General features: G+C 44.9%; 1 protein-coding gene across 20 annotated transcripts in view; it reads left to right on the forward strand.

Moving 5' to 3' along the window:
* The window catches only part of mef2cb (myocyte enhancer factor 2cb), a 62235-nt gene that overhangs the window by 11088 nt on the left and 25816 nt on the right, over window positions 1-25331 (forward strand). For 19 of the 20 annotated variants that reach the window (XM_076730705.1, XM_076730718.1, XM_076730710.1 and 16 more), the window contains exons 2-3: window positions 10776-10991; window positions 20689-20892. In XM_076730705.1, coding sequence (XP_076586820.1) covers window positions 10938-10991; window positions 20689-20892 — 258 coding nt within the window. In that variant the 5' untranslated portion in view covers window positions 10776-10937. Of the gene's footprint in view, window positions 1-4845; window positions 4886-10775; window positions 10992-20688; window positions 20893-25331 lie in introns of those variants that run through there. The other variant, XM_076730706.1, reaches the window with a different exon arrangement.

A 25331-nucleotide genomic window follows, 5' to 3' on the forward strand; every position in this document is an offset into this window, starting at 1 on the left:
ACAGCATGTTAAAAACCAACCATGAGGAACAAGAATTTGAAAGCAAACAAACAAGTCAGAATGTAAGCAACTTGTCTGAGACTTTGTGACAGAAAAATAAATGAAAAATGAAAAAAACACCTTTTGTTTTATGAGAAAGGGAGCTAAATTGCTGTGGTGCACCAGGCGTGCGCATTTTTTTTAACTAAAAAAAAAAAAAAAGAGAGAGAAAAAAAAACAAGTTCCTGGCAGTTTTTAGCTTCACTGTGAACTATGTTAAACACAATGGTGAGCGCCGGGCTAAAAATAGAGCGTGGTCAAACAGCAGTAGTGCTTTGGCAAGAGGGGTCATCTCCATGTGATACAGTGGCCTTCACTGTAGCCGCATATTGAGAGCAGAGGCACTCTGCCAAAGCTTGTAGCTTCACAGCAGTAATTTAATATTTGTTTGTCTCTATTATTTCACTCTCCCCCTCTCTCCTTCTCCCGCTCTCTCTTGCTTATGGGGGTTAAGTAACAGTAAGCTTTATCAGATTACTGGGTCTGAGGTCTCTTTCAAACCTCTCTTTGCCATCTTGATTTTGTGCAGCTGTGCAGACTCTTTAATCATACGCTATCTTTTTTCACTCGCCCTCCCCTCCTCTCCACCCTTCTTCTCGTCGTCCCTCCTCCCTTAACATATGTTAATTGGCTGCTTTCTGTGACAAATTACGAGCGCTCGCTTTGATGAGGTCGGGTTGTGATGGTGCTGGGAGTGGAGTACAGTGGAACTGCCAGACCCTCGCCGGTTCCCCCTTAACCACTCCAAAAAGAAGCGCGGCACCCAGCCGATGACTAATGAGAGGCTTGGACTGGGTCTGGCCCGGCTCTGGCCTTGGTGGGGCCACTCCCCTAAACAGAGGCTGATCTGTAGGTACCGTATGCCGCAACACACCCTGCACAATCTGTGCAACCTTTCGTCTCATGCACCCCACCGCCAGCTCTCCTCTGGGAACTGTGAAGCACTGTGAGAGTAGTTCAGGTCGTGCGCTGAAAGACGTGTGTATATATTTTCTCCTTGTAGAGGTTGGACAGATTGCTTTTTGATTTCATTTGCTCGCTTTATTTGACAAATATGACTTGAAACAAAGCGCAGGATGTAAAGTATAGACACAACTTGTGTGTCAAGTTTACATTGTGCGTGTGGGAGTGTGTGTCTGCGGTGAAGAGAAAGTGCCTGGAAACATTATACCAGCCTCGCTTAAACAAACACTAACAGTGGAACAATCTCTGTTTAATGATGCGCAGCGTCAACAGTGAAACAATGCTCACCAATAATCAGCACAATCAGCTCGCGGTAACCAGAAAAAAGAGGAGCAAACCTGACATCATCCTAGCAGAGTTTTTTTTTTTTTTTTTATCTTTCTAAACGTTGGGTGGGGTGGTGGGGTGTCAAATTCTGACTCCGTCTCCCTTCAATCCATCCTACTGCTTCTTTTTGCTCAGTCTCGCTCTCCATCTCTGCCACAGTCCCTCTCTCTCTCTCCCTACTCTACGATCTAGGTTACTCGGTTTCCTAGCAGAGCACAGGGACCGGAGGAAGAAAAAAAAAAAAACCAGAAGGTCGAATCTATGAAGGACATCCTTGTTGAAGTGTGCAACCTTCTACTTCTCTGCAAATTACCCACACGCTGTGCATAGACTCAAAGCAGCGCTGTGGTTCTCATTTCAGCTCAGCAAGGCTGCGACCATGACACATAATACTGTTGGAGTGTCACAACGACAGGGAGAGGCAGTGTTCTGCCGAGTGTTAACTGTTTACAATTTATGTTTTTTTTAATATTTTTTTGCGAAAGTCTTGTCCCTTTAAGTCGTGAGCATGTGCCCGGTGCAATATAGAGTGATGCTAAACATGACAACTGTCTGTTTTATTGATTTTTATGGATATAAGTTGAGGCCATCAGCACACTGAACACTTGACAGTAGGGAGGTAGAGGAGATCAGCAGTGTGCAGCAGCTTCTCTATTCGCTTGTCACAGTCGCAACTTCAAATACACTCACTTCATGCGACAGTATCAATGTGGCATCCAAATTTGCTGATAAAGCGAGACTGGAAAATAGTAAATTCTACAACTTCCCCGCAGATCTGCCCGTCCCCACATGCTGACTTTGTTACAACACAGAGCCAAAAAAGGAAATCATTTTATTAGCCTCTTCCCATCAGCAAGTATGTAAAACAGATAATGACCATAAGCAAGCACGCAGTCCGAGGCCCACCGAGTCGGCAGACGCACACACACACGTGCGCGTGTGTGCCGACAAGGGTGACAAAATGAAGCTGGCGAAGAAATAGGAAGTACGCCGGCGTGGCGTGGTTGCACGAGGGTTAGCCATGTTAGCATTAGCCTGCGGGCCTTAATTGAGGCCAGGAGGGAGCATTTAATAATTGCTGTCAGAAGATCAAATTTAATTCTCCTCTCTTCACAGCCACCACTGCTGTAGGGTAGAGTGAAACAAATTGTCATCAGAGATTTCTAAATGAACAAAGCTTTTAATTAGGGTGATTAGAATGCTGTGGCAAAGAGAAAGAATAAGGGGTGGCGGCAGCGGGGGTGTGATGAAATCATCATCTTCGCCATGATTTTTGGTGTTGATGCAGCGTGGGGTGGGGGAGGGAGCACGGGAGTCGGGGCGCACGACTACTGGGAAGTTTGCTGTGAGCATAAGTAAGCGTGTCCCATGCAGTAACGAGCCCGTAGCCTCGGTTTCAAACCTCTGACACAAACACACACACACACACACACACACACTCCCTGCCCTTCTCCCCCCACTGGAGAACATTGCTAACATCCTGAGACATTGTCATACTCGGCAGGGAACATAATTGGGTGAATATGTCAGTGCTTTGTGTTCTTAGTGACATGACTCCCGGCTGTTCCTGTGGGGGCTGGGTACACTCATTGAAGGGTTTATACTGCAATTCCACCGCATTGGTTCATTGTTCATTACAGGTTTTTTTTTTTTTTTTTTCCCCCTGCTTGTTTTATGAGCATAATGTATAAGCCGGGAGTGAGTTATCTGTGCAGCTAGATGCACACTTGTGAGTGTGTGATTATTCATGTACGTGCGTGCGTTCATTTTCTGTTCCCGTCCCTTCAGTGGCTGCAGTTGGTTGCACCTGGGGCCTGCGGTGCACAGGGCAACATGTGAATTGAGACAGTGGTTTACGCTCACTGGAAAACATGACCTGCGGCAGAGCTTCGCAAATGACTTTACAATGACTGGAAAAGAGAGAGAGAGAGAGAGAGACAGAGAGAGGAAGAAGTGAAAGAAACTGTGGCGGGGCTGATAAAGTGAAACTCAAGAGAAGTTATTTGTGTTTAAACATCAGATGTGTGGATCCCCGCAATCTGCACCACTTCCATATTCAAAACCATTTCAATACCTCGATTTTTTCCCCTTTCTGTTGGGCTTTGCTCTGTCTCCGGCTCGGGCTGTGTCACCTCTGTAACATTGATTCTTTTTTGTTGGCTATCATCTTTCTATCTCTATACTTGAATGCGTCCATTGCCCCTCCTCGTGCTCGTGCCATGGAAAGACTGAATGTACTAAATGGTGATTCATTCCAGCCTTTCCGGGGCCTCTCCAAATTGTGGCTTGCCTATGCTTCTGCTTTTTCTTCTCTTCTCCTTTTTTTTCTGATACCATTTTTTCCAGCTTGGCACAAGGGTATGTGTGTGGCAAGTTTGTCATTGCGGTCCAAGTTTATTTGTTTATCACTCATGGCTATAAGCCGCTGTCACACCACGAAGCTGCTGACAATCGACAGGGAATGCCTTTTTAACCGCGACAGCTCCTCTTCCTCCCTGTCCCCGTCTGTCTGGCTTCGCCTCGCTTTCATGTGTGCCCTCGCGCTCGTCTGCCGTTGGCCTAGCAGCTGTGGCTTTACAGCCCTTGGCCTCCATTCAAAGAGGGGGGTTGACGCATTGTGTCAAGTCATTTTGTCCTTGGGGAAGTCAGCAATGGGCAATGGAAAGATGGCTCTCACCTGTCTCCATACTGGCTCTGACGGATGGCTACCTGTCTCCTTTGCGGCTCTGATGGCCCAAGGCCCCTGTTTGCTGGTGCTGAGTGAGACGTGCAGCTGCCCAAACGAAGGGCAGGGCTCCGTGCTCGTCTACCTCCATCTCTACCCATTCATTATTACCTGACAATACCACACTGCAGTTGGCAAAACTCCTCGTAAATAATGAAATATCTCAGGCGGAAAATACAAACCTGAATGAATCATCAAATATGACTTCATAATCAGAGTGTTTTTATAAAAATGAAGGGAAATTGAATATTTTCCTGTGAAAATGTAACTGCGTTCAGACTCAAATTTAATATTGCAAGCTGTTTGTTTGTGAACTCACCGTTAGAAATACTTCATATACACACAGTATATGAGAGTTTGGAATAATTTCACATTGCATTTTACATGAAAAGCAGGCACATCATCCATCCTGTATTGGTGCTTGTATGTCTTTTATGCATTTTAAAGTGAATTTTCTCTAATTGCTCTTTCAGTGAAAGCGATGTCATTTAGTTTAGAAATGTTCGACTTGTTTCAGTTTTATGGTTGTTGCGATGCGAAGTCAGATAAGGTGCTGAATGAATGGGCAGTCAAAAATCTAAAAAATTGCTTTTCTTACTGCTGAAATTATGATCTCATATTGTGCCACTCGAAGCACGGGCATTTAAAAATATGCTTATTGCAATTTTTTAAAGTTAAATATCTTAAATAAAATAAAGAAATGCTTTGCACTGTGAAAAAGTGTTAAGTTAACTTAAGTCTTTCTTTTCTTTTATTAAGAGTTCCCTTGGAAATCTAAGTATACGGGCCCTTGACCATGTAAAGCAAGAGCGACGTTTTAGGGAACTCAATGTAAGTATTTCATTTCCAGTGAGCGTATCGCTTCTGTTTATTTGCATTCATCGACTGTTTGCGATTGGATTTTGATTCCAGTTTATGCTCTGTGAACAGAGTGATTTAGGGAAGGAAGCACCTTTAGCACCTTTTATTGTCTGTGCCTGCTGATGTCACATCCTTCCGCCGAGCTGTCTTTCTGTGTGTGTGTTTCCTGTCTCTCTGTCCTCCGAGGCCCTGGGGCAGAGCTGCTGGATTGAAGGATAAGAGGGGAAACAGTGCTGGCAGAGTCCCATTAGTATGAAAATCAATTAAGTTTAAATTTGAAGTATGAAGTTATAAGTTGAGGAATTGGTTGAACTGGAGTTGGCGAGAAATTGAGAACTCATCTTGTAGCAATTGAGCTGCTACTTATAACAATATACTTTGTTCCATAATGTCAATCTGACTTATGAGTGCTTGACAGAGTGTGTAGAACTTGTGCCAACCACAGGCTATTGGCTCACTTTCCTCCTCATCAATAGGCAGGTGTCTCAGTTCAAAGGCACACAGAGATTGAAAATAGAATACATGTGAAAACTGTCTCTGTCTCACTAATGATCCAGCTAAATCATGAGCTAATAGAGAGAGACAGGTGAAGACATATCCTCCAACACACATTTAAGAACACACACACACACACACACACACACACGCACACGCACACTCTACAGCCTCTCAAATTCAAGTTTAGCTTGAACGCTCACTGGGAAAGAAAAAAAAAAAAAAAAAAAAGGAATGAACACATTATAAGATGATCCACCGCTATCACTCTAATCCCCAGATGTACATGTTGCTAATCTCTTTAGCCGCTAACATGTTAAATTAGCCCTAATATCTGCTGAGATTCAGAGCCATAGAGGCCCACCTACGCGTGGGCTACCGCCCAGGTTTAGGTCACTCTTCTCCCCCAGCACTCGAAAAAGATACAGACATTAGAGTGGGGGGTGGGGGTGGTGGGGGTTGAGGGAAGTAGCAGTGGTAGCCATTCGTCACCCTGCCTATCTCGCTCTGACAGATGGGTAGTGCGGCGTGCCACATAGAGGAGTCACTGCCTGTAATGACATTAGAGGCACAATGAGACCTGATACACATTTTTTCTGTTCCCATCCTGCCTGGCCATCGACTCGCTCCTTTGCTTGATCCTTCCCCTCCTCTCATTTCTGCTGGTATATCTCCATCCATCCTGACAGGAGATAAAGTGCTGTGTACCACTCTTTCCAAATAAAGCACCAACACACACACATAAGCGCGCTCGCAAACACATCTGCGTTTATCCCGGCGCACGCGAACATAGCTGCATCAAAAAACACAAAGAAGAAACCTCCAAAAATCTACACATCTGAAAAAAAAAAAAAAAAAACTTTAATGTTCTCCAGGAAAAAAAAATAAAAAAAAATCTACATGACAGAAATGCTCAAGTAAAAATGGAGCAGTGTGAGTGTGTACTGACATTCAGATTGTATTTGGAAAACCATATTAAAGCGCTTTTTTTCGTCCTCCTCTTCAAGGAAATGGGAGTTTATTTAAAAAGAGAGAGCGTTTATTTAATGTACCATACACCTCCTAAAAGGTTTACTTACTGCAGTGTAATATGTTATTTCAAATCCTCACAACCACATTTCCTAGGAGGATAGGGGATACTGGCGTTATATATACATTTTTTTTTTTTTCAGGACACATGCTATTACCAAATGTGTTGCAGATGTACCATGAGCCGAGGCTGTGCTGCCGAGGTGGGGTTTCTTGGAAAAACATAGCCAATCCTGTCATGATAAATCACCTTCCCCAATTTGCTGTAGAATTAGGATTCGAGAGCATCAGCAGAATCCACAGCCATGCTAGTTTCATCACAATTCTCTGAATGCAGAATCTGATAGATGCTTGTGCGCAACTTTTTTTCTTCTTGGAACTAGCATTCATGCTAGTTTCTCCCCCTCGCTCGCAAACAAAACTCTGCTGCCGTCTCTCAAAGTGACGAATTAGTCCCGAGCATGAGTCAAGGTAAAGTTCCTCTTTTGGCCACCCCCTTGATTCAAAGGAGTCGTCTTCAGTGTCTGTCCTCAATAACAAAGCCACATTAACAAGCACCCTGCAGACCGTCTATTAGAATGTGAAAAAGCGCCATGTGCTGTATATTAGTTTTTAGTGACTAAACACTTGGGAGAGAGGCGACCTAGAATCAAGCCTTGTGGTGCACTGAGTGTATATGTTCTCATCGTCCTCTCAGCTCCACTTCTGAGACACAGAGAGAGAGAGAGAGAGAGAGAGAGAATGCTCATTAGATCTATGTGCTGAATCGCTGCTCCCTCTCCATCTCTCCCATCCTCCCCCAACCTTCATCCCTCTCTCTCTCTCTCCGTCCGTCTGCTTAACAGATGGGAGGGTCGTGGATACAGCTCTTCCCCTCCCCCTGGAGAGGCCTGGTGCCTGTTCAAAAGATCCCTCTTTATGCTTCACTCCATTTCCCTCTCCTCTCTGCGTTTCTCTGTTTGTCTCCCTCCGCTCTCCTTCTCTTTCATTGTCACCCCTCCAACTCAAAGCACGGAGAGTTGGGACCCAGGATATGAGACAAGCAGAGGGGGCGGCCGTTGTCCTTCTGTCTGCTTGGTGCCAGCTTGCTCTCTGACCCTAGCAGCCTCCCGCTCCAGCCTCCTTCCAGTTACCAGGCTCGTGTGAATGCAGGCATACCATTAGTCAGACTCCACGGAGATGATAAAGAAACTCTTTTGTGTATTCTTCATTTTCCACAGCTCATTCCCTCTTTCCCTACGCCTTACTTTGGGATTAGTAAATTGGCTTAATGTGTACAAGCTTGTTAGTTCTTTCTTCGGGATCGCTCTGTGTGTCTTCGTCTTCCTCTCTTGTTTTCTTTCTCACCTCATCTGCCCTCTCAAGGTCAGGTGTCAGTGTCGGTCCCCCGCGAAAGAATCCTGCCGAGGATTACCGTCCTCTGCCACCTCGACCATGTTCACGAAGCAGTTTTTGTTGCCTGCCTTTCCCTCCGTTTCACTGTCATGGCGTCACGAGGCTAAATTGGATTGAGTGATTCAGTGGTAATCTGTTAAGTTAAGTGATGCTCTATCCACCACGAGGGAAGGAGACGGAAGGAGAGGGAAGGGAGCCCGATGAGGAGGTGGGTGCTCAGTTCCTATCCAGGAGCTGCCTGGCACTCATATGGGACGGGGGCGGGTGTGAGGAGAAGTGGTGGTGGGGGGGGGGTTGGTGGCGAGAGAGGGGGGCGAGAAGTGGGGACGGAGGGAACTTGCGTCGTTGTGTAGGAGGAGGTAGAGGAGGTAATGGTGAGGAGGGGTGGGTGGGTGCGGTGGGTTGGCTGAGGCGGGGAGGCATCGACACGGGGCTAAGCGGCTGCAGAGCCTCACCTCAGGGAGCGTTGGCTGGCGCTGGGAGCCAGAAGCAGGGATTAAATGTTCAGGACACGGGCTTAGTCTTAGCGTTAATGTTACGTAAGGCCTAAGGTGTTGCCCCAGCGGTTGTTGACATTGAGAGGTTCAGCTCTGCTCAGTGGGCTGTGGGAGGAACGAGGAGGAGGTGGAGGCCAGGAGGCAGGGATCACAGAGGTAACGCCTCCTTGTTTGGAGCAATGCCCGGGCTGGGTAGTGTTGAGTACAAAGACTGGGAGGGGATGATGCTGTCAGCCTGTGATTGAGGTACGCCGGCTTGATTGATATCCTTGTCTGGCTGTCTTGTGCCAAGCGCCTTAGTGTTGGCTTGTAATCCTAGTTTGTCTGACAACATCCTTCTTTGTTTTCTTCCAGAGGGCAGCTCTTTGTTTTTCTGTCTATGGATGGGTGTGTTTGCGCAGAGCAATGCTAAAATGTTTTGGATAGCCTCTTCAGAGCTGCCACAGAGTTATTTTAGGTCTTGTTATTATTATGATGGTGCAGTCCGGCTGTTGTCCTAACTGCCAAATGATGCATTTATGTTTGTATCTCATTTCTTCCATAAGTGGGCGTATTCCAAACCATCAACTCAGGAAGTTTTTTGTCATGCATTTCATCATTGTTCATATTGTATTGTCTCACTTTGTTTTCCATCTTTGTGTGATGGAAGTTTTTGGCAGAAATATACATAATAATCGATGTGATGCTATTCCTTGAAAATTGAATACATCTTGCAAATCTGCATATGGACCCCAGGCCGACATCATCATAGTGGCCGTAACCAAACCAAACACTACTGTGCTATAGATTTTAAAAGAATGACACAGGTAGTGCACAGCCTGTGTTTTCTGTTGCACATGAAAAGATCTACAGTCATGTGCGACTGCTGCAGGCCTTGGTCTGTCACTTAGAGCCACAGCGTCCCTGGATGTCCCTATTACACGCTTTCATTATCAATGTCCTACTCTCGCACAAAGAGGTCAAGTGCATAGCAATGTGCTGCGCTCACCTCAGGGGTTTAGAGCTTTCTTGTGCTTTCTCATGCATGTTACTCAATAAATACATGGATTCAGGTTAGGAGAAGATAAAAAAAAGGAAAGAAGGGGAAAGGAAGTGCATTACAATGTGCATGTATGTGTGCGGGAGTGTGCAAAGGAGAGAATATGAGAGTGAGGAAGAGAGCAAGGGTGTATGAGAGAGAGGGAGAGAGAGTGATAGAGAGAGAGACTGAGACTGACATGTCTTTTGGTGAAGCGGTGTCGTCTTCCACATCAATGTCTGATGCTTGTGCTGCCAGGTGCCGGAAATCTGGTTCAGAAAGGAGAGAAGAGAGAAGAAGGGGAAAGTAGAGAAAAAAAGGCAGGGTAGATGGAGGATTTTTTTTTTTTTTTTTTTTTTTATGTGACGGCGCTGACAGCTCCCCTGCATTGCACTGAGCTTAAATAATGGGATGCTCATTTGCATAACGAGGGACGTTATCACCTCTACTGTCAAAAGAAAACACAACAACAGTTCTTCTGCTCCTCCCTGAGATAGATTGGGTTGGCCTACTTTAGCACTCTGGAGAGATGCACTGGAGCTCTGGCTTAGCCAAACTCACACAAGAACACACACACACGCACGCACACATGGACACAGTCGCTCACTCACGCAAACTTTTTGGAGCGCAGCTTTCTTCTTCGCACATGCAGTCCAGCTCATCAGCTGCTGGCCTCCGCTCTTCAAACACGGGAACACACACACTCAGCTGTGCACACACAAGCAGACGCACAAGTGCATTTACTCAGATGCTCCTCAGATGCACTCATTGACATGCAATGTGTCCAACTGGATTAAGTTGATGTTGAAATTTTGTTTGACTTGATTTCTGTCTCTAGGAAACGTCCTTTTTTACCATGTTTCAAACTCTTGGCACCTTTTTTTTTTTTCTTTTCTTCTTTTGTTTTTTGGCTTTGTTTTACCAGAACATGCCAAGACTACACTCACTTTTACATCTGTATTCCATCCTGCAACTCACGCCTGCCATTTTGGAGATGAGCTGCAGATAGAGTAGAAAAAGCTGTGTCTGGCAGTTCCACTGTCAATACAGTGCAGTTCGTGGGAAGAAACAAAATGTATTTCTCAGTCTAGAGGTAATGTTACAGTGTTGGTGATTAGAGCGTTTAAGTTAGCGGCACTTCCAAAACACTGTCAAACTCTCTGTGAACGAGGCGAGATCCTGACAGCGCTGTCTCCTCTCATAGTCGGTGCCTGGGAAAAAAAATGCAAAAACTGATTTGCATGATATCGACAGTGAAAAACACAGCAGTTCTCACAACATTGTTGACAGATTCTTTGTCTTTCTTCACCCTCCCTTGTGGCTGCCATGATGCCACTTTTATTTTTTTTTTCCTCTCAGTATTTTGCCATATTTCATTTCATTTAATGCTCATCCTCTCCTCCCCCTCCCCATTTCTTTCTTGCAGGTACGGATGCTGGAATCTTTGAGTTGATTGGAACAAATAGAAAGCAGAGACAAAAGACAGATAAAGAAAGAGCAGAAGAGTGAAGAGAAAGAAGAAGAAAGAGGAGAGTGAAGAAAGCATAAAGTTCTTTAGAAAGAGGAGAGAAAGAAAGAGACGGGGACGATGGGGAGGAAAAAGATTCAGATCACGCGGATTATGGATGAACGCAACAGACAGGTAAGTCCCTGGGGGATGGGAGGATGGATGAGTATGAGGGTGGGGAAGGGGAGGGGTGGAGGGGGGAGGAAGGAGAAACACCCTACACCCCTCAACAATGAAGGTCTTCTGGGAGTCTGGGCAATATGTGAACTGGGCGACAGAGAAGCGTATGCGGGGATATTGCTTTGGGTGGAAGACTTCCATTGGCTCATAATGGCAGGTTTGTTTCCCCTCAAGCTGACAAACCAGTGTGAGGGCACCAGGAGGATTTTTCCCTAAAGGGATTTGCATGAGAACATGTGTAATTCTCAAAAACCCATTCTGCATATCGCTGCACGCTCTGAGGGCTGCGGCCTACACACAACTGTAGCGCCCTTCACACACCCAACCTCTCACACCATGCCACCCAGTTTAGCTCACTGGCAGTGGAATATTACCGGGCAGACGGTGGTTGGAGAAAACATAAACAAACAAACAGACAGAGATGGGATGGTCCAAAGTGACACACCGGACTGGGCCAACAGGGTGGAGATGAAGGGCTACCTGGGAGACAAACACTGAATCAGTATTTTTCTTGAGCTAAATCAGTAACAGAAGGTCTGCTGTAGCTTTCCTCTGCTGAGCCTTGTTAAATCAGAGATACTAGAAACCGTCAAAGAACAAACCTAACAGTGGAATTCATGAAAGGCACTGTTTAATAACAGCTGGCAGTGCTTCAGTGAGACATAATAAATTGTGGACAGCGTGATTCAAGCAGACACCGCCGTCTGTGGCAGGAAATAGATAGAGACAGAGCTCTCTCACTGCCCTCAAGGCCCACAATTGATCACTTCCTGTGGCACGACTGACTACTGACACTTTGTCAGCTTCCTGGCAGCCCAATTGGATCCATACGCTGCTAGCGTGGCCCCTGGATTGCAGGTCAAACACGCACAAAGACGCACGCACCTTGTCCGAACACAGGCCCGCTTCATCGCTTTCTCCACGTCTTTGTCGTCTGACATCCACAATAATAGTGCACAACCGGTTCTTGAGGCGCGCTCACAAAACCCAGTCATTTGTGGCCAGAATAAACTGACATAAAGAAGAATCGATTCTTCAGTACTGGAGGAGTAATTGAAGAAGATTGTGACCCCTGTCATGATTCAACTCAATGAGTGTAACTGCAAGTAACAAGAGGAGAGTGAGAGGGGAGTGAGGATGTGAGTGGACCTGAGAGAAAGAAGAAACGTCTAATAATCCTGATTTTACTGTTTACCATACTTCAGCGGGCTCATCTCGAAAGCAGGGCGCCTTTAGAGCCACACCTGCAGCATGAAAAGGAGAGATACGTAAGGAGAAAGATTAAAAGAAACAGGCAGGGAGGGTATGTGACAGTATGCATCTATGTGGTCTGTGTTCTGATTTATGTATTTGTTACTGAAGGAGAGACAGGCAGACAGAGAGAGAGAGGAAGAGCAAGGAGGAGGTCACAGAGTTTTAGATGAGGACTAAAGCTATCGTGTTGCAGCAGCACCCTCACTTCCTCCTTACTGTTATCTCAGCCCTTCTCTCTCATCCCACCTTAGACTGGGTCCGCCAGTTGCACCAGGCACTCCGGCTCCTGCGGATAAGGAGGGAAAGAGGGAGACAGGAAGGACACCTGAGGGGAATCGATGCCTGAGATATCCGGGCTTTACTTACAGGGGGAGGAGGAGGGAGGAGATGCGAGAGAGAGCGAGAGGGTTCAGGGAAAGGAAAATCAATATATCACTGGATTTTGTTGTTTTGATCTCTAAAATGATAGATTACTCAGTTGTTTGTTTAAGTCCAATCACAATTCCTGCTGACATGATGTCACTGAGTCATGTGGAAAGCACCTCATGCACGCATGGCCTCCAGTGTCATTCAACCTTCGGCCTAGATGAATGACATCACCCCGTTTTGTAGAGGCGGACATCACAAGACAGGGACAGAGACAGAGACAGACACAGAAACTTAAATTTTCTTCTTAAAAGCAAAAAAAACGGAAGCTTTGCATTTGCATATTTTCACTTCCTTTCTGAGGAAATGTCCCAGGGCCCAAGCCAAATAAACAGCAGAGGAATTTGTATAGTGTTGCTTTCAACCTCACATTCTTTACATACTTTTACTGTTTTATGTCTAAAAAGTTTTTCCATCTTCTTAAAGCTCCTCTGTGTTTAACAGATTGATATTAGTTTGACCTGATATGCATATCCAACAGCTCCTGAAGTTGTATTAAACAGAACATGGTACAGCTCCAGTCAAAAGCTGTTGTAACATTTCCCCTGATTCGTACATGTCTGCATACACACTTCATACTGCAGTCCTCTTTGGAGTGGCACCACTCTGTGTGGCTGTCAGCGCTACCTTGCCACCTACCGGGCTGCGCTGCCTCCCTACCTCTGCCCTCCCTGCAGCAGCGGTATCATAGTGGGCACAGGGCCTGGCTCTCTCTGGGCGGCCACTTTGGGCTGCCACCCCCAGGCCCTGAAACACTTCCCCAGAGCAGGGGCAGAAGGGCCAGGCCTCCCTGGCGTTGACTGGCTGCCCGGAGCTCTGGACAGTGGGCAGCAGTGTGTGAGCCCTGGCTCCAAGCCCCCTGACCACTCAGACCCTCTCCCAGCCTCGGGCACATGAAAGAGCCCCCTGTGCCATAAACTCATGGGCTGCACACAGGGAGCAGACTCTCTTGCCCAAGCTAGCACACACACAGATAGGTGCTCACACCTACACTACAAGAGGCGTGCACAGGTGTGTGTGTCCATACGTATGCTGGCATATATTTGAGACATAACAGATTATACACCCAAACACATATTTAGACGGTGTATTTAGTATTTTGTTTATGCAGCATGTACAAATACATGCTTGTGAACACGTGTACACATCTAAAACACATATCTCTCTGGAGTCGGTCTTGGGGATCGAATAATTTACTGCAATTGGCTCTAATTAGTGTTACCTCTCCAGCCAGTGCACTCAGTGGGCTTAATTTAGGATGACTTGTTTGTGGAAATCTGTGTGTATGTGTGTGTGCGTGTGTGTGTTTTTGTGTGGGACATGTGGTTTCCAAGGGGGAAGGGACCCAGGGCCAAAGGTTAAACATGGATCAGGTCATCAGTGACAGGAAGTAAAACAACGGGATCTCCCAACTCCCACAAACAACAGTCACACTAACACATACTTGGCTGGGGGAAGATTAAAAAAAAGATGTTTTTATGTCTTCCTGCGTACGCCGCTTCTCTTCCCTCACCCTGTTAACTGCAGCGCTGCAGCTGAAATAAAGGGTCTTTTTGTTTCTACGACAAAGCATTCTTCTCTCCAATCAACAGCACTGGGGTGAGAAAATGTGCAAGTGAAATTAACAGCAGGAAAATAATGAGGCCCACAGGGTAGCTACTCACCCCTGCGCCCCTCCTCTAATTCCCTGTTTCCCACCTTCCACCATCTCCTCCTTTTACCACAGCGAGTGGCACTCCTCTCTGTCATATGTTCAGCACTGCAAGACCTCACCTGAAAAGGGCTCACTAAGCTCTCACCTCCTCTCTGCTGTATTTTTATTCTCTTTTGCCTTCTCAACTTATTCCTTGTTTCTCATTCACATGTTCTTCACATGGTTCATTTTGCTCTCTCACCTCCCTCTCCAATTTTCACTCGCTAGAGAGTCTTAATGGTTTTGTCGAGCTCCCTCTCTTTTCTTTCCTTTGTCCGCCGTGGTGCTCATTATGTCGGGCTTTTAATTTTCAAAGGGAAAGTTTGTTGATTTATCAGGCCGCATTTTGAACATTAAAACAAAATTATGTGTAAAAATAAGATTGTTGAAATATGTTGCATGCGCAGCCCGTGGACTGGCAAAAGTAATTTTTAGCTTTCTTAAAAATGACTTTGTGGGAATGGATGATAATCTGCAGCTCATTTACATCTTCCCTTCATATTTCTCTCCCTTTTTTACTACTAGAAGCAAATTCTGAGCTGTGCTTGTAATAAGAAGTCTTCATTTTGTGAAAACTGGGGTTAATAGGGTCTTATTGCGGCAGAAATCACTAAAACAATTAGATGCGTAAGGAAATGTAATCCATGTGAAAATCAGTTTAAACCATTCGGCTCCTGTTTTTTTTGGGAAAACTGGTGAAAGTGAAAACAGTGTGCCTTAAATAGACAATATCTGCCTCAGTGCCACTGCAAAAGTAAAAGCTTATCCACCTCAAATAAGTTATTTTTGTCATTCCGGCCACTAACTTGGGCCTTGTAATGTAACATCCACTTTTTTTAGTCAGAGGGTATATCCTTTTCCAGTTGCGGTTTTTCAGCGTAAACAAGAGCATACAGAGAAGGGGCCCAGCCAGCCATTACAGCGCTGTCCTGAAATGTAATTACAAGCTCTGGTAAGAAGAACAATCTAAACTGGCATGTATTTAGAGACATCTTTAACTAAAATTGGCATAATTAAGACACCACTCAGTCAGTTCTACAGGTTAGCTTTTAACCACTCAGAGTGGACATTCAGAAACCGAATGAAGAAATGTTTGCCGCCTCCTGGTCGTACTGTATAATGAAGGCGCACTGAAGAAGGATGATAAGTGGGGTTTTGAGGAGAGAGAAGAGCATAGCATATATTAGAGGTGGGACAAAGACTCTTTTGTTGTAATGCCCCTCTTAACAGCTTCTTTGGCTCTGAGGCAGAGTTCAGGACCAGGTCTTGGGCTCCTCTTATTCCTTTTGCGTAAGCCCGTGTCTTCCTGCTTGGCCCCTGACAATGGGATAAGTGTTTGTCTCGAGACCAATCGCGCTGCTCCGTCGCTGACTGACATTTATGTGTGTGCATGCTTGCGTGCGTGCGTGTGTGTGTGTGTGTGTGTGTGTGTGTCCCCACATGGCCATGTTTGGTTTGCTAACCAGCAGTTTTCGGTGCCTGTCTCTCCACTCCTCCTCTTCCTCCACCTCCTCCTCCCCCAGGGAAGCAGGCAGGAGGTGGGAAGCAGAAGCGAAGCCATTGTGAAGGGGAAGCCACTGGCCTCTTCCTGTTATGAGAGGAAATGCATACAAATGTGCTTCCTGTGCGTCCGCCCCCTCTCTTCTCCCTCCTCCTCTCTCGCCTCTCACCCATGTGGCAGAGAATCAGCCACTATCCCTCCTTTCTTTTTGTTCCTCTGTTGATCCTGGGCATTTTTCAGCTTTTTGACCAGAGGAAATGCAACTGATTATTTAAATTCTTTTTTTACTATTGGTAATTTTCCAGTGACAGCATGCACTATATATAACTATATATACAAATAGAAACACATCAGAAAGCAAAGCAAAAACAAATTAAAATGGGTTGAATGAAAATTTCTCTAAGAGAGGGTTATGCATGGTCACATGTTTACAGGGGTATGTGTCTGCATGCATTTGTGTGTGCATGCGTCAGAGTCTCTCTTGGGATGATGCTGTGGAGGAGGATAGGGGTGAACGAATAAGGCTTGTGTGTCACTATGAGCCTACAGCGTACGTTCATGATGCGTCTGCCTATGAGTGAGTGCTCATTATGTGCCAAAGGAATTGAGTGTAATACTAGATAACAGCCTGTACATATGTATAAGTAGGCATTTGTGTACATACTATTATGGGATGATGGGGGGTGTTTTCGTCTGCTTCACAAAGTTAAAGAAAGTGTGCAATATCTTATTGTCTTCATGAGCTCTTCCATAGCTGAGTAATCTCTGCTGGGAAGTCTGGTGAATGTTTGTAGCTGCTAAGGTTTCTAAACACAAATATTCAGGCCAAAATTCTTGATTTTGCCGTAGATGCAGAGCTCGAATGCATAGAGTCGGTTGAGTTTTGAGAGCTGTCCTCATAAACTTGCGGTGCATCTTTTTTTCCAGAAATAGTGTGTGTAGCCTCTAACTGCTTCACAAGAATGCACAGAGACTAGCATACAATGACAGTTCAAAAGCTAAACGTCTCATTATGCCATGAGGGTCCACAGTTTTTCCTGTGTGTGTGTGTGAAGATAGGCTTCACACCATGGTTACCAATTTACTGTGAAAAGACGCACTTGAGTTCACACTCACGCACTTACACTGGTCCCTTTTACCAGTGCACACAGTTGCAAATGTGCTGTAACGTCACGCTCTCTGTTATTAACATAGTGGTGTGTCTAACAGCACCCACTGACCAAGGAAGCAAAAATTACACCCACACTGACATACGGGTGGTTTACAATGAGTTTTTTGGTTCAACAACAAAGATAGAGGCCTCATTCAGTGTAATAAATAGATGTTGTCACTTGATACAAAGGCTGTGCACCAGCATCAGAAGTATGGGTAGCATAAATTAGAAATAAAATATAAATAACTGGGATTTCTGGACAGTAATAATTAGTTTTTTTACTTAACATATGCTAGAAAAATGGCACATAGTAAAACTTTTATGATTCCTAAATTGATTATCATAATAGTTTATTATTTTATGCACATACACTATAGCCTTTTCACTACTGGACATCTATCTGTAAAGGGCTGTAGATCAGGTGTGCCTTTCACAGCACCTGTTTTTGAGTGCAGAGCAGTCAGTCCTCGAATGCAGGTCCAGCGCACTAGTTTCCGGCTGCTGTTTGGACTGAGAGAGCTTATTTAAGCTTGCACAGGAAAGGAAAGAGGTGACATCACCAGCTTGAACGTTGATGGGCTAAAAGTGTCACATGACAGCATCATGTGAGGCCATGAAGTCAGAGTAACCTCAAGTGGTGAAACCGAATACAGAACATAAAAATTGCATAGCTGAGATACAGTACAAATCAGCACGTCTCACATGATGTTTGCACCAGTATTTGCCATCAAGACAGCATTTAAGCACAGGCCAACTGTCTTTTAAAATGTGTGTGTGTGTGTGTGTGTGTGTGTGTGTGTGTGTGTGTGTGTGTGTGTGTGTGTGTGTTCTTGCTCAGTGAGCATGCTCTGTATACATGCCTGTGTATTTATGGGTGTATATGCATAGTGCTGGTAATGATTTGGAGGTAGCAGGTTGTACTTGTCAGATTGAGATGTGGGGGTATGGTGTGATATTTATGTAGGTGTTATTGTTTGGTCAGTTAAGGCTTTTCATAATCGCACTCATTCTCTTCCTGTGGTGTTGTTGAAGTCGGTCTATGTGTGAATTTTAATATGTGGGAAATGCATGCACAGTTCCTCATTTAAAGTGTGAGGCTCAAGACGACTTTGATTGGATTCTGCTTTTCTTTTGCACGCGTTGAAATGACAAGCAGCAAACAAGCTGCCTTTTGCCTTACACTCGCCGTGTTTGTGCGAGTGTGTGGAGTGGTCCTCCGATATGCGAGCTGTCCGAGCCAGCGTGTGACCCTCTCTCCTTTGAGACTGGCAGTTCTGGACCTCTGGGACACGCACCCGGCCCCCTGTGCGTGCCACGTGCCACCTTTTGAAACATTAATGGCCCCAGCAGAGTGTGCGACTGAGTGAGTGGGTGATAACGGAGCTGGGCCGGCAGCTAGCTGTGTCCTGCGTTTGCCCCTGGTGCCCCTTGCATCAAAACACCAAAGGGAAGACAACACTCCACATGTCCTGTTCCTGAATAGTCTGCTTTGACCTTCTGTCCTACAGTCCTGTCATCTTATTGACTCGCTCATGTGCGACTTGTACTGTAGCTTTGCTGTCGTGAGGCTGGCAGACCCCTTCAGGGTGCGTTTGTTTCGGTTTTGGATGGTAGAGCTCAGAGTGGGTTGGATATGACAATTAATCTTATTGTCACAAGATACCTTTTGATCTCACAGCGTTAAGAATGAGGCTTGTTTTTTTTTTTTTTTACATTTCAGTGTGACTGTGTAAATGTCAGCATGGTATTTAGAGCCCAAGGGAGCTTTTTCGCCTCACGCCGTCGGCGAATCAGATGAGCGTTTGTGCCGAGGTACAGAACCTGACATTGCACACGTTCGTTTGTACAGAGCTAGAATGCCGTGTCTCTGGTTTCAGCCTCTGTTGTCTGACACAAAGCTCGGCGTGACACAGTGACATCACTGGAAAACTTTAAGGTGGGGAAGCTGGTCCAGGATGCAGCAGTTCATGTAAGGTTTTAGCCACTGTCGGTAGAGAGGGAGACGGAGAGAAAGACAGGGTAGAGGTGAGGGATAGTTTGATATTCAGTTTCCCTGGTGCATCCTGGGAGATATGATTTCAGGAAATCCAAAACTATCTATCAATATCCATTGAACCCTATCTCCTCTTTCAGACCTCGGAGTTGTAAAGAGAAAATGTGAAGGGCAATGCATGATAGATTTATGCCACAAATCTATTCATGCATTACTCAGATCTACCACACACACACACACAGATCTCTCTTTAAAGGCCTTCTTTGCAAAGGTTTTTGTTATCGTCTTCATAAGTGTATTCAGAGCATGTTTAACTGAGTATTGGGAGGTTTTCATTCTGTATTTTTTGGCCCACTTAAGTGTCAGAAGAGAATAGACAAACATGCAGTTAATCAACAAACTGAGATCATTAGCTACCAGCTGGGCACAGTTCTGGCAGTATTTCCTCTCTGTAAAAAGCTTTGTCGATACAGATCTCCAATGTAAATAATACACAGTCGCAGAAGAAAATAAAAGAAAGTTCAATGCAAAAAAAAAAAAGAAAAGAAAAAGCAGAGAAGGAAGCTGGCAGTGGCACATTTTCTCCTTTTCCCATTCAGCCAAAGAGCTTACACACATGGCTTGGAAAAGAAACCAGGTGCAGCTCACTGGAATTAACTCACTTTCACTGCTCTAGTTTTGATCCAAACAATAGAGGAATAGAGGCTGTTCTATTTTGACAATGTGGGCACTTGTATGTGTGTGTTATTAAAGGTACCAGTCTTCACACACACACACACACACACACACACACACACACACACACACAGCCACAAACAGAGAGAAAGAAAAAAGGCCCCATTAGAGAAGACAATTTTTGTGGTTTAAGTTGAGTGCATTGTCACTATTTGAGCACACACAAACAGCTTCAAGCACAGGCAGGGAACCCATCCGTTATTTATATCAATGGCTTGTTATTCACTACGAGAGGCGGTTAATTGGGTAACACAACAGCTGAACAATGTGCATTAATGTCACTGTGAGGAAATAGTATGCCTCAGCTATTTTTTAAATTAAAATACTTATAGGTGTGTGTATTTTTTATTATTTATTTTTTTTGGAGTTGTTTACAGAGACTGTGAACACGTTCAGGCCGTATGAAAGGGATGATTTAAGGTGACATATGTTCCATGATGAACCTTTATGTGCTTTGATGTACAAGCAATAACTGATCTTCTTTACCGTTATCTGTCTGAGACAGAGCGTTTTCAGTTCCTTAAATGGAAGCCCAGCTTCTTTTTTTTTTTCTTTTTTTCCTGGTATAGTGGATGGGCTGTTACAGTCAGGTGGTGTTGAACCATCAGCAGACTTCACTGTGTTTTAATGCTGAACCACATCTTTTAACAAGCAAAAGTTATTATTCCAGATTCCTCTTTATTCTGAGCGAATATGTTGAACCTCCGGGACTTTTTTGCTGTGATGAAATGATTACTACAAATCAAAAAAAAAAAAGCTTGCCAGATTTGGTGTAGTGACACTGTATGTGTGCACATAAATCTTCAGTGCCACACTGTGAATAGGATTTATTTATACATTGTTCTCACCTCAGCTAATCATTATCCGCTAATTTCTTTATCTCCTTCTTCTACCTAGGTGACATTTACAAAGCGAAAGTTTGGCCTGATGAAGAAGGCGTATGAGCTGAGCGTGCTGTGTGACTGTGAGATTGCCCTGATCATCTTCAACAGCACCAACAAGCTGTTCCAGTATGCCAGCACAGACATGGACAAGGTCCTGCTTAAATACACCGAGTACAACGAGCCCCATGAGAGCAGGACCAACTCCGATATTGTGGAGGTAAGTTACATGGAAACGCAGACGGCACACATGCATGCGCGCACAGATGCGCGAGAGCACACGCGTGCACGGACACGTGCACGCTCATGCAAACACACAGAAACACACAGGCAGACAGATGGCGACAGCATTTGTGACTCATTCAGCAACCCTTACTTCTCTCTTTTGGTCCTCACACTGAACATAGTGCAAGAAATAATTGCTCCCGTAGTTTGTCGGTCTTCCCCAAGGGTTCAGTCCCGATAATCACTTTTAAAACAGGTATTTTAAGATTCACAACATATCATTCAATTCGAGAAAATCTGTTGATTTAAATTGCTTCCTTGTGTCGTGTGTACTTTGCAACATAAAAGTGGTGGCCTATCATTGATCTGGACCTCTCAGATTGTCCCCTGTGGTGTGCAGCCACCAGCCCCTGCCTTTGACATCTTTTCACCATTGATGTGCCTCTTAGACGAGGATGTTGTTCTGGCTTGCTTTGGACACATGTCGCTGGTTTGGCTCAAGGCTATGTTAAACAGTGCTGTCAGGCCAGCCAGTGGGCAGGTAGATAAAGCAGGAAATGACGCTGGCACCCACCAGGATCCTTAAGCTCTCAACGTGAACCTGTTATGCAACATTCACACTGTAGCTCTGACAAACCTGCTGCGCCGCACACACAGACATGCATGCACTCATGCAGAGTTTATCCTTTTCTCTTGCGCGCACACATTTACACTCACACCATGCTTGCTGATTGAACTGCACCTGTCCCACAAAATAATGTTGAGTAAATTGTATTTTTAGCTGTATGAAAATGTCACATGCAGTTTCTTCAGTATTCCTTGTCTGCTTGCTACATGGATCCTTTAAACCAACATGATGCTTATATTGTGTTAAATATGCAAATCCAGATGGCATTTTGCTGTGACATTACATTAAATAGAAAATTCTACATGTTGTATCCATTTCATGCATGTTTGCCTGTGATTCAGCATTAAAATATTGTTTGTGTTTCACGACTCCACTCATCTACCCATATATCGTAGTTTCTGTAAAATATTTCAAATGAAGCTTGGATTTTTTTGCAGTACAAATATTATGATAGATACACCAGGTACATTTTTAGCAGCTCAGAGGTCACAGAAAACCTCAGCTGTGTCCATATGTTCAGTTTGTAATTCGACCAGCACCTGATGGTTGCATCTTGTTAATTTGTGAAATAAACGTGGTCGCAATTTGTGCACGACATTGTAAGTCTGCCATTGTCGGTTCAGGATTTTAAAAAGACCAAATGTAAAAGTGAGGAGCAGTTGAGATGTAATGAATGTTTACCCTGAGCACACACACACACCTATGGCGCTGGCTGGCCAGTTCAACACTGAATCAAACAGCATGTTTTTATCTTTTCATATGGGTGTTGCTGGGCTTGTTGCCCAGCCGTGGATGGTCAGGCCCACCGGGAACACTCCTGCTATTCCAGATGGCACTATGCACCTGACTACAAACCTTTTGAATTTACACATTGATATTAATTGTGCTCTGCTTTGGAAGCAATTTGCCTCGCATTATTCCTTTCCTTCATATAATTACCTCTTTCTCCGTATCATGTTTGCAGGTTGAAAAAAGCAGCATGAATAAACGTATAGCAACATATTGTAAACTTAACGGTGGTCCGCTGTTGTCAGTATTGCTTTTGTTCCATCACTGTTTCCATTTGGCGCAGTCAGATATGTAGTGTGTTAATGTAGCTCGTACATCAAGGGATACAGCACTCAACATATGGCTAACCTTAATGATGAAAACAAAGAGAATGGACTGGGTGCATTATCATGGACAGTGTTTAGAGGCACAAATAAATCCAGCAGACACAGAATAAGAGCGTATTCTTTTTTACAATGAGATGCATGTGCTCTTATTCCCTTCCTATAATTCATATTATTGAGCCTTTTTTTGAATTATTAATGGGGATGAGGCTATAACTTTATAAGCGAAGACTCTTTTAAAACATGAAATCAGTTTTATTGTAGTTATAATATGTTGTGTAACTTAAAAACATCAAATAATCAGCAAAGCTGTTTACATCTAAGCTTAGTTTAAGTCTTATTAGAAATCCATATGAATTGCACAGTTTGTGCAAAATTAACCGTACCCAAGTCTATCAGAAGGGATAAAAAATAATCCTCTATGCATTATATCATTTGCATTAACCCATTTAGCATCCACTCATATCCCGAGTGTGCCTGTAAGCACTGACATCCTTTATGCACCAAACCCTTCAGCCACTGTACAGTCAGTGTATTACCCTGCCCCAGCTCAGCCAATGAAGAGAGCTGTCACATGTTTCAGCAAGTGCCTGTGACGAGAGCTCCCCGCTTTGAGGCTCTCTCTTTAACTGTGTCTCCATTAGAGAGCAGAGGATGGCTAACGTGTAAACAGCCGTGTCAGGGGAAGACGCTGAACAGCCTAGTGGGGGTGAGTGCTGCGGAGCACTACCTACACTGTGATCCCTGGAGGACTCTGAGCGACTCACAGCGGGAGAAATCGATCTGAAGAGGCCTTCAGCCTTAGCTGCGGCGTGCTAACGGGATTGGCCACAGGGCTGACACCAGCACGTTTAGCGAGGGTGGGAGGGGCGGGGGGAGCGAGGGGAACTGGGGGTTGGATCTCTCCCGCCGAGCCTTGTGTGCCGCTGCTAGGCTACGTCACAGGTGCAGGAACGTGGGTGGGTTGTTGAGTTTGGGGGGAGGCAGGAGAGAAGCGGACTTCCCGTTGAGATGGCAGGATGATGAGGAGGGGGTCAAGAACAAGATGAGCGGCCGGATTTAAGGACAGAATCCCCCACAGGGAAACAATAACAGCTTAGATGTGGCATCTGATAGGTGACATATTTAATTTCAAATTTGGAGAGCACTCTTCTTTTGAAGTATACAAAATGCATGCATCTCTCTCCCTCTGTTGCTGCTTTGCCTGAAGGTGTAGTGGGAGGAGAGACAGAGGTAGGGGAGCGGAGCTCAGAGTGTGGGCGGCTGGCATAGAGGCCTGCTACATTAGCAATAAAGCTCTATGTAATTAGCATGTCTTTGGTTGATAATTAGCGTTGTTGAGAGAGTGGCACAGAGAGTGTTGCACAGCCTCTCTAGCTACAGCATGTTTACAAGAGGCTGGAGGGCTTTTTTCCTCTCACCCTCACTCCTTTTCTCTTTTTTCATGCAATTTTTCATTGAACATAGATGCATAAAAAAATAGTATGTTTTTTCCGTTATGTTGAATCTATGTAGGGGTCAATGGGTGCATGTATGTGAGAGACAGAAATAGGGAGAGAGAGAGAAAGAGCAGTGCTAAAGAAGGTCTTGATGACTCACTTGAAAACAGTCTCAGCTGGGAATGGCACTTCCACAAATATCTGTGAAAGCAAAAGACCAAGAAACCAAAGCTAACCCTCCTCTGAGCACAAGTTGTAAAACAAAAGAAGCATTGCTAATCAAAATGGCTACGAGTTATTATCGTCACATTCGCGGTGCATGACACCCAGAAACCAACAGTAATCACATGAATACAGTAGCAATTCCAAACAAACCGTTTTCAATGGTTCCATTTCATCCCAAAATGCACGTTTTGCCACGTAGGATACAGCGGTGTCTAAACTCACAGAGACTCCCCCCCGAGACTGCAATAAAACATGTACTACACCGTGTCATCAGCCGCTACACAAACAATCGAGGAGGTCCACTTAATTAATGCTAATTGTTCAAAGAGACATCTAAGCTCATCTCGGCTCTCGTAGCTTGATGAGAGCAGACGCGGAGGCAGAACCTCCATCACTGGCTGTCCAAGTGTGTCGTCCTGGCAGGTCTACAGCACACTCTGAGTCTGGCTCCAGATAAAACAGTCAAACATGCAGATAGATTTCCTATACTTGCTGTCTGCCAGGCCGGTTTCCTGGACATGTGAACGGCATTAGAGGAGAAATGGGAAGCCGTGTTGGGAAGTGACAAGAGAATAGATCTATCTCTCCCTTTTCCTCTCTTTTTACTCCTGCTTAAGAACAATCACTTTGAGCTCCTATTGGTGATTTATGATGCCAGTGTGGGGGTTGTTAATTGCAATAGCACATGAAAGAGTCCTTTCTTTCCCCTCCCGATGATTGCAGCCTAAACCTAAGCGGCGCTGGCTGGTTCTTGCTGTGATTGAATGGCCCCAAATCCAACAACACACTTGGGCTGTGCCAAATCCCTGTTCCACAATATGTTTGTTTTCCCCTCTGTTGAAACAAAGAACACAGGTTTGTGAAACAACTAAAGGGTTAGTGAGTGAACTGTGATAGCTATACCCCCCCATGCCTGGATATACTTGAGTGGAAGGAGGTGAGCACGCTGTAATATCTGCGTTATACAGTATGCACACACACGAAAGTGAGTCTGGCCTGTGTAAGTGTGTGCTCGCAATGGCTGCTCTGC

This window comes from Chaetodon auriga, chromosome 5, assembly GCF_051107435.1.
Source record: "Chaetodon auriga isolate fChaAug3 chromosome 5, fChaAug3.hap1, whole genome shotgun sequence".
Taxonomy (NCBI): domain Eukaryota; kingdom Metazoa; phylum Chordata; class Actinopteri; order Chaetodontiformes; family Chaetodontidae; genus Chaetodon; species Chaetodon auriga.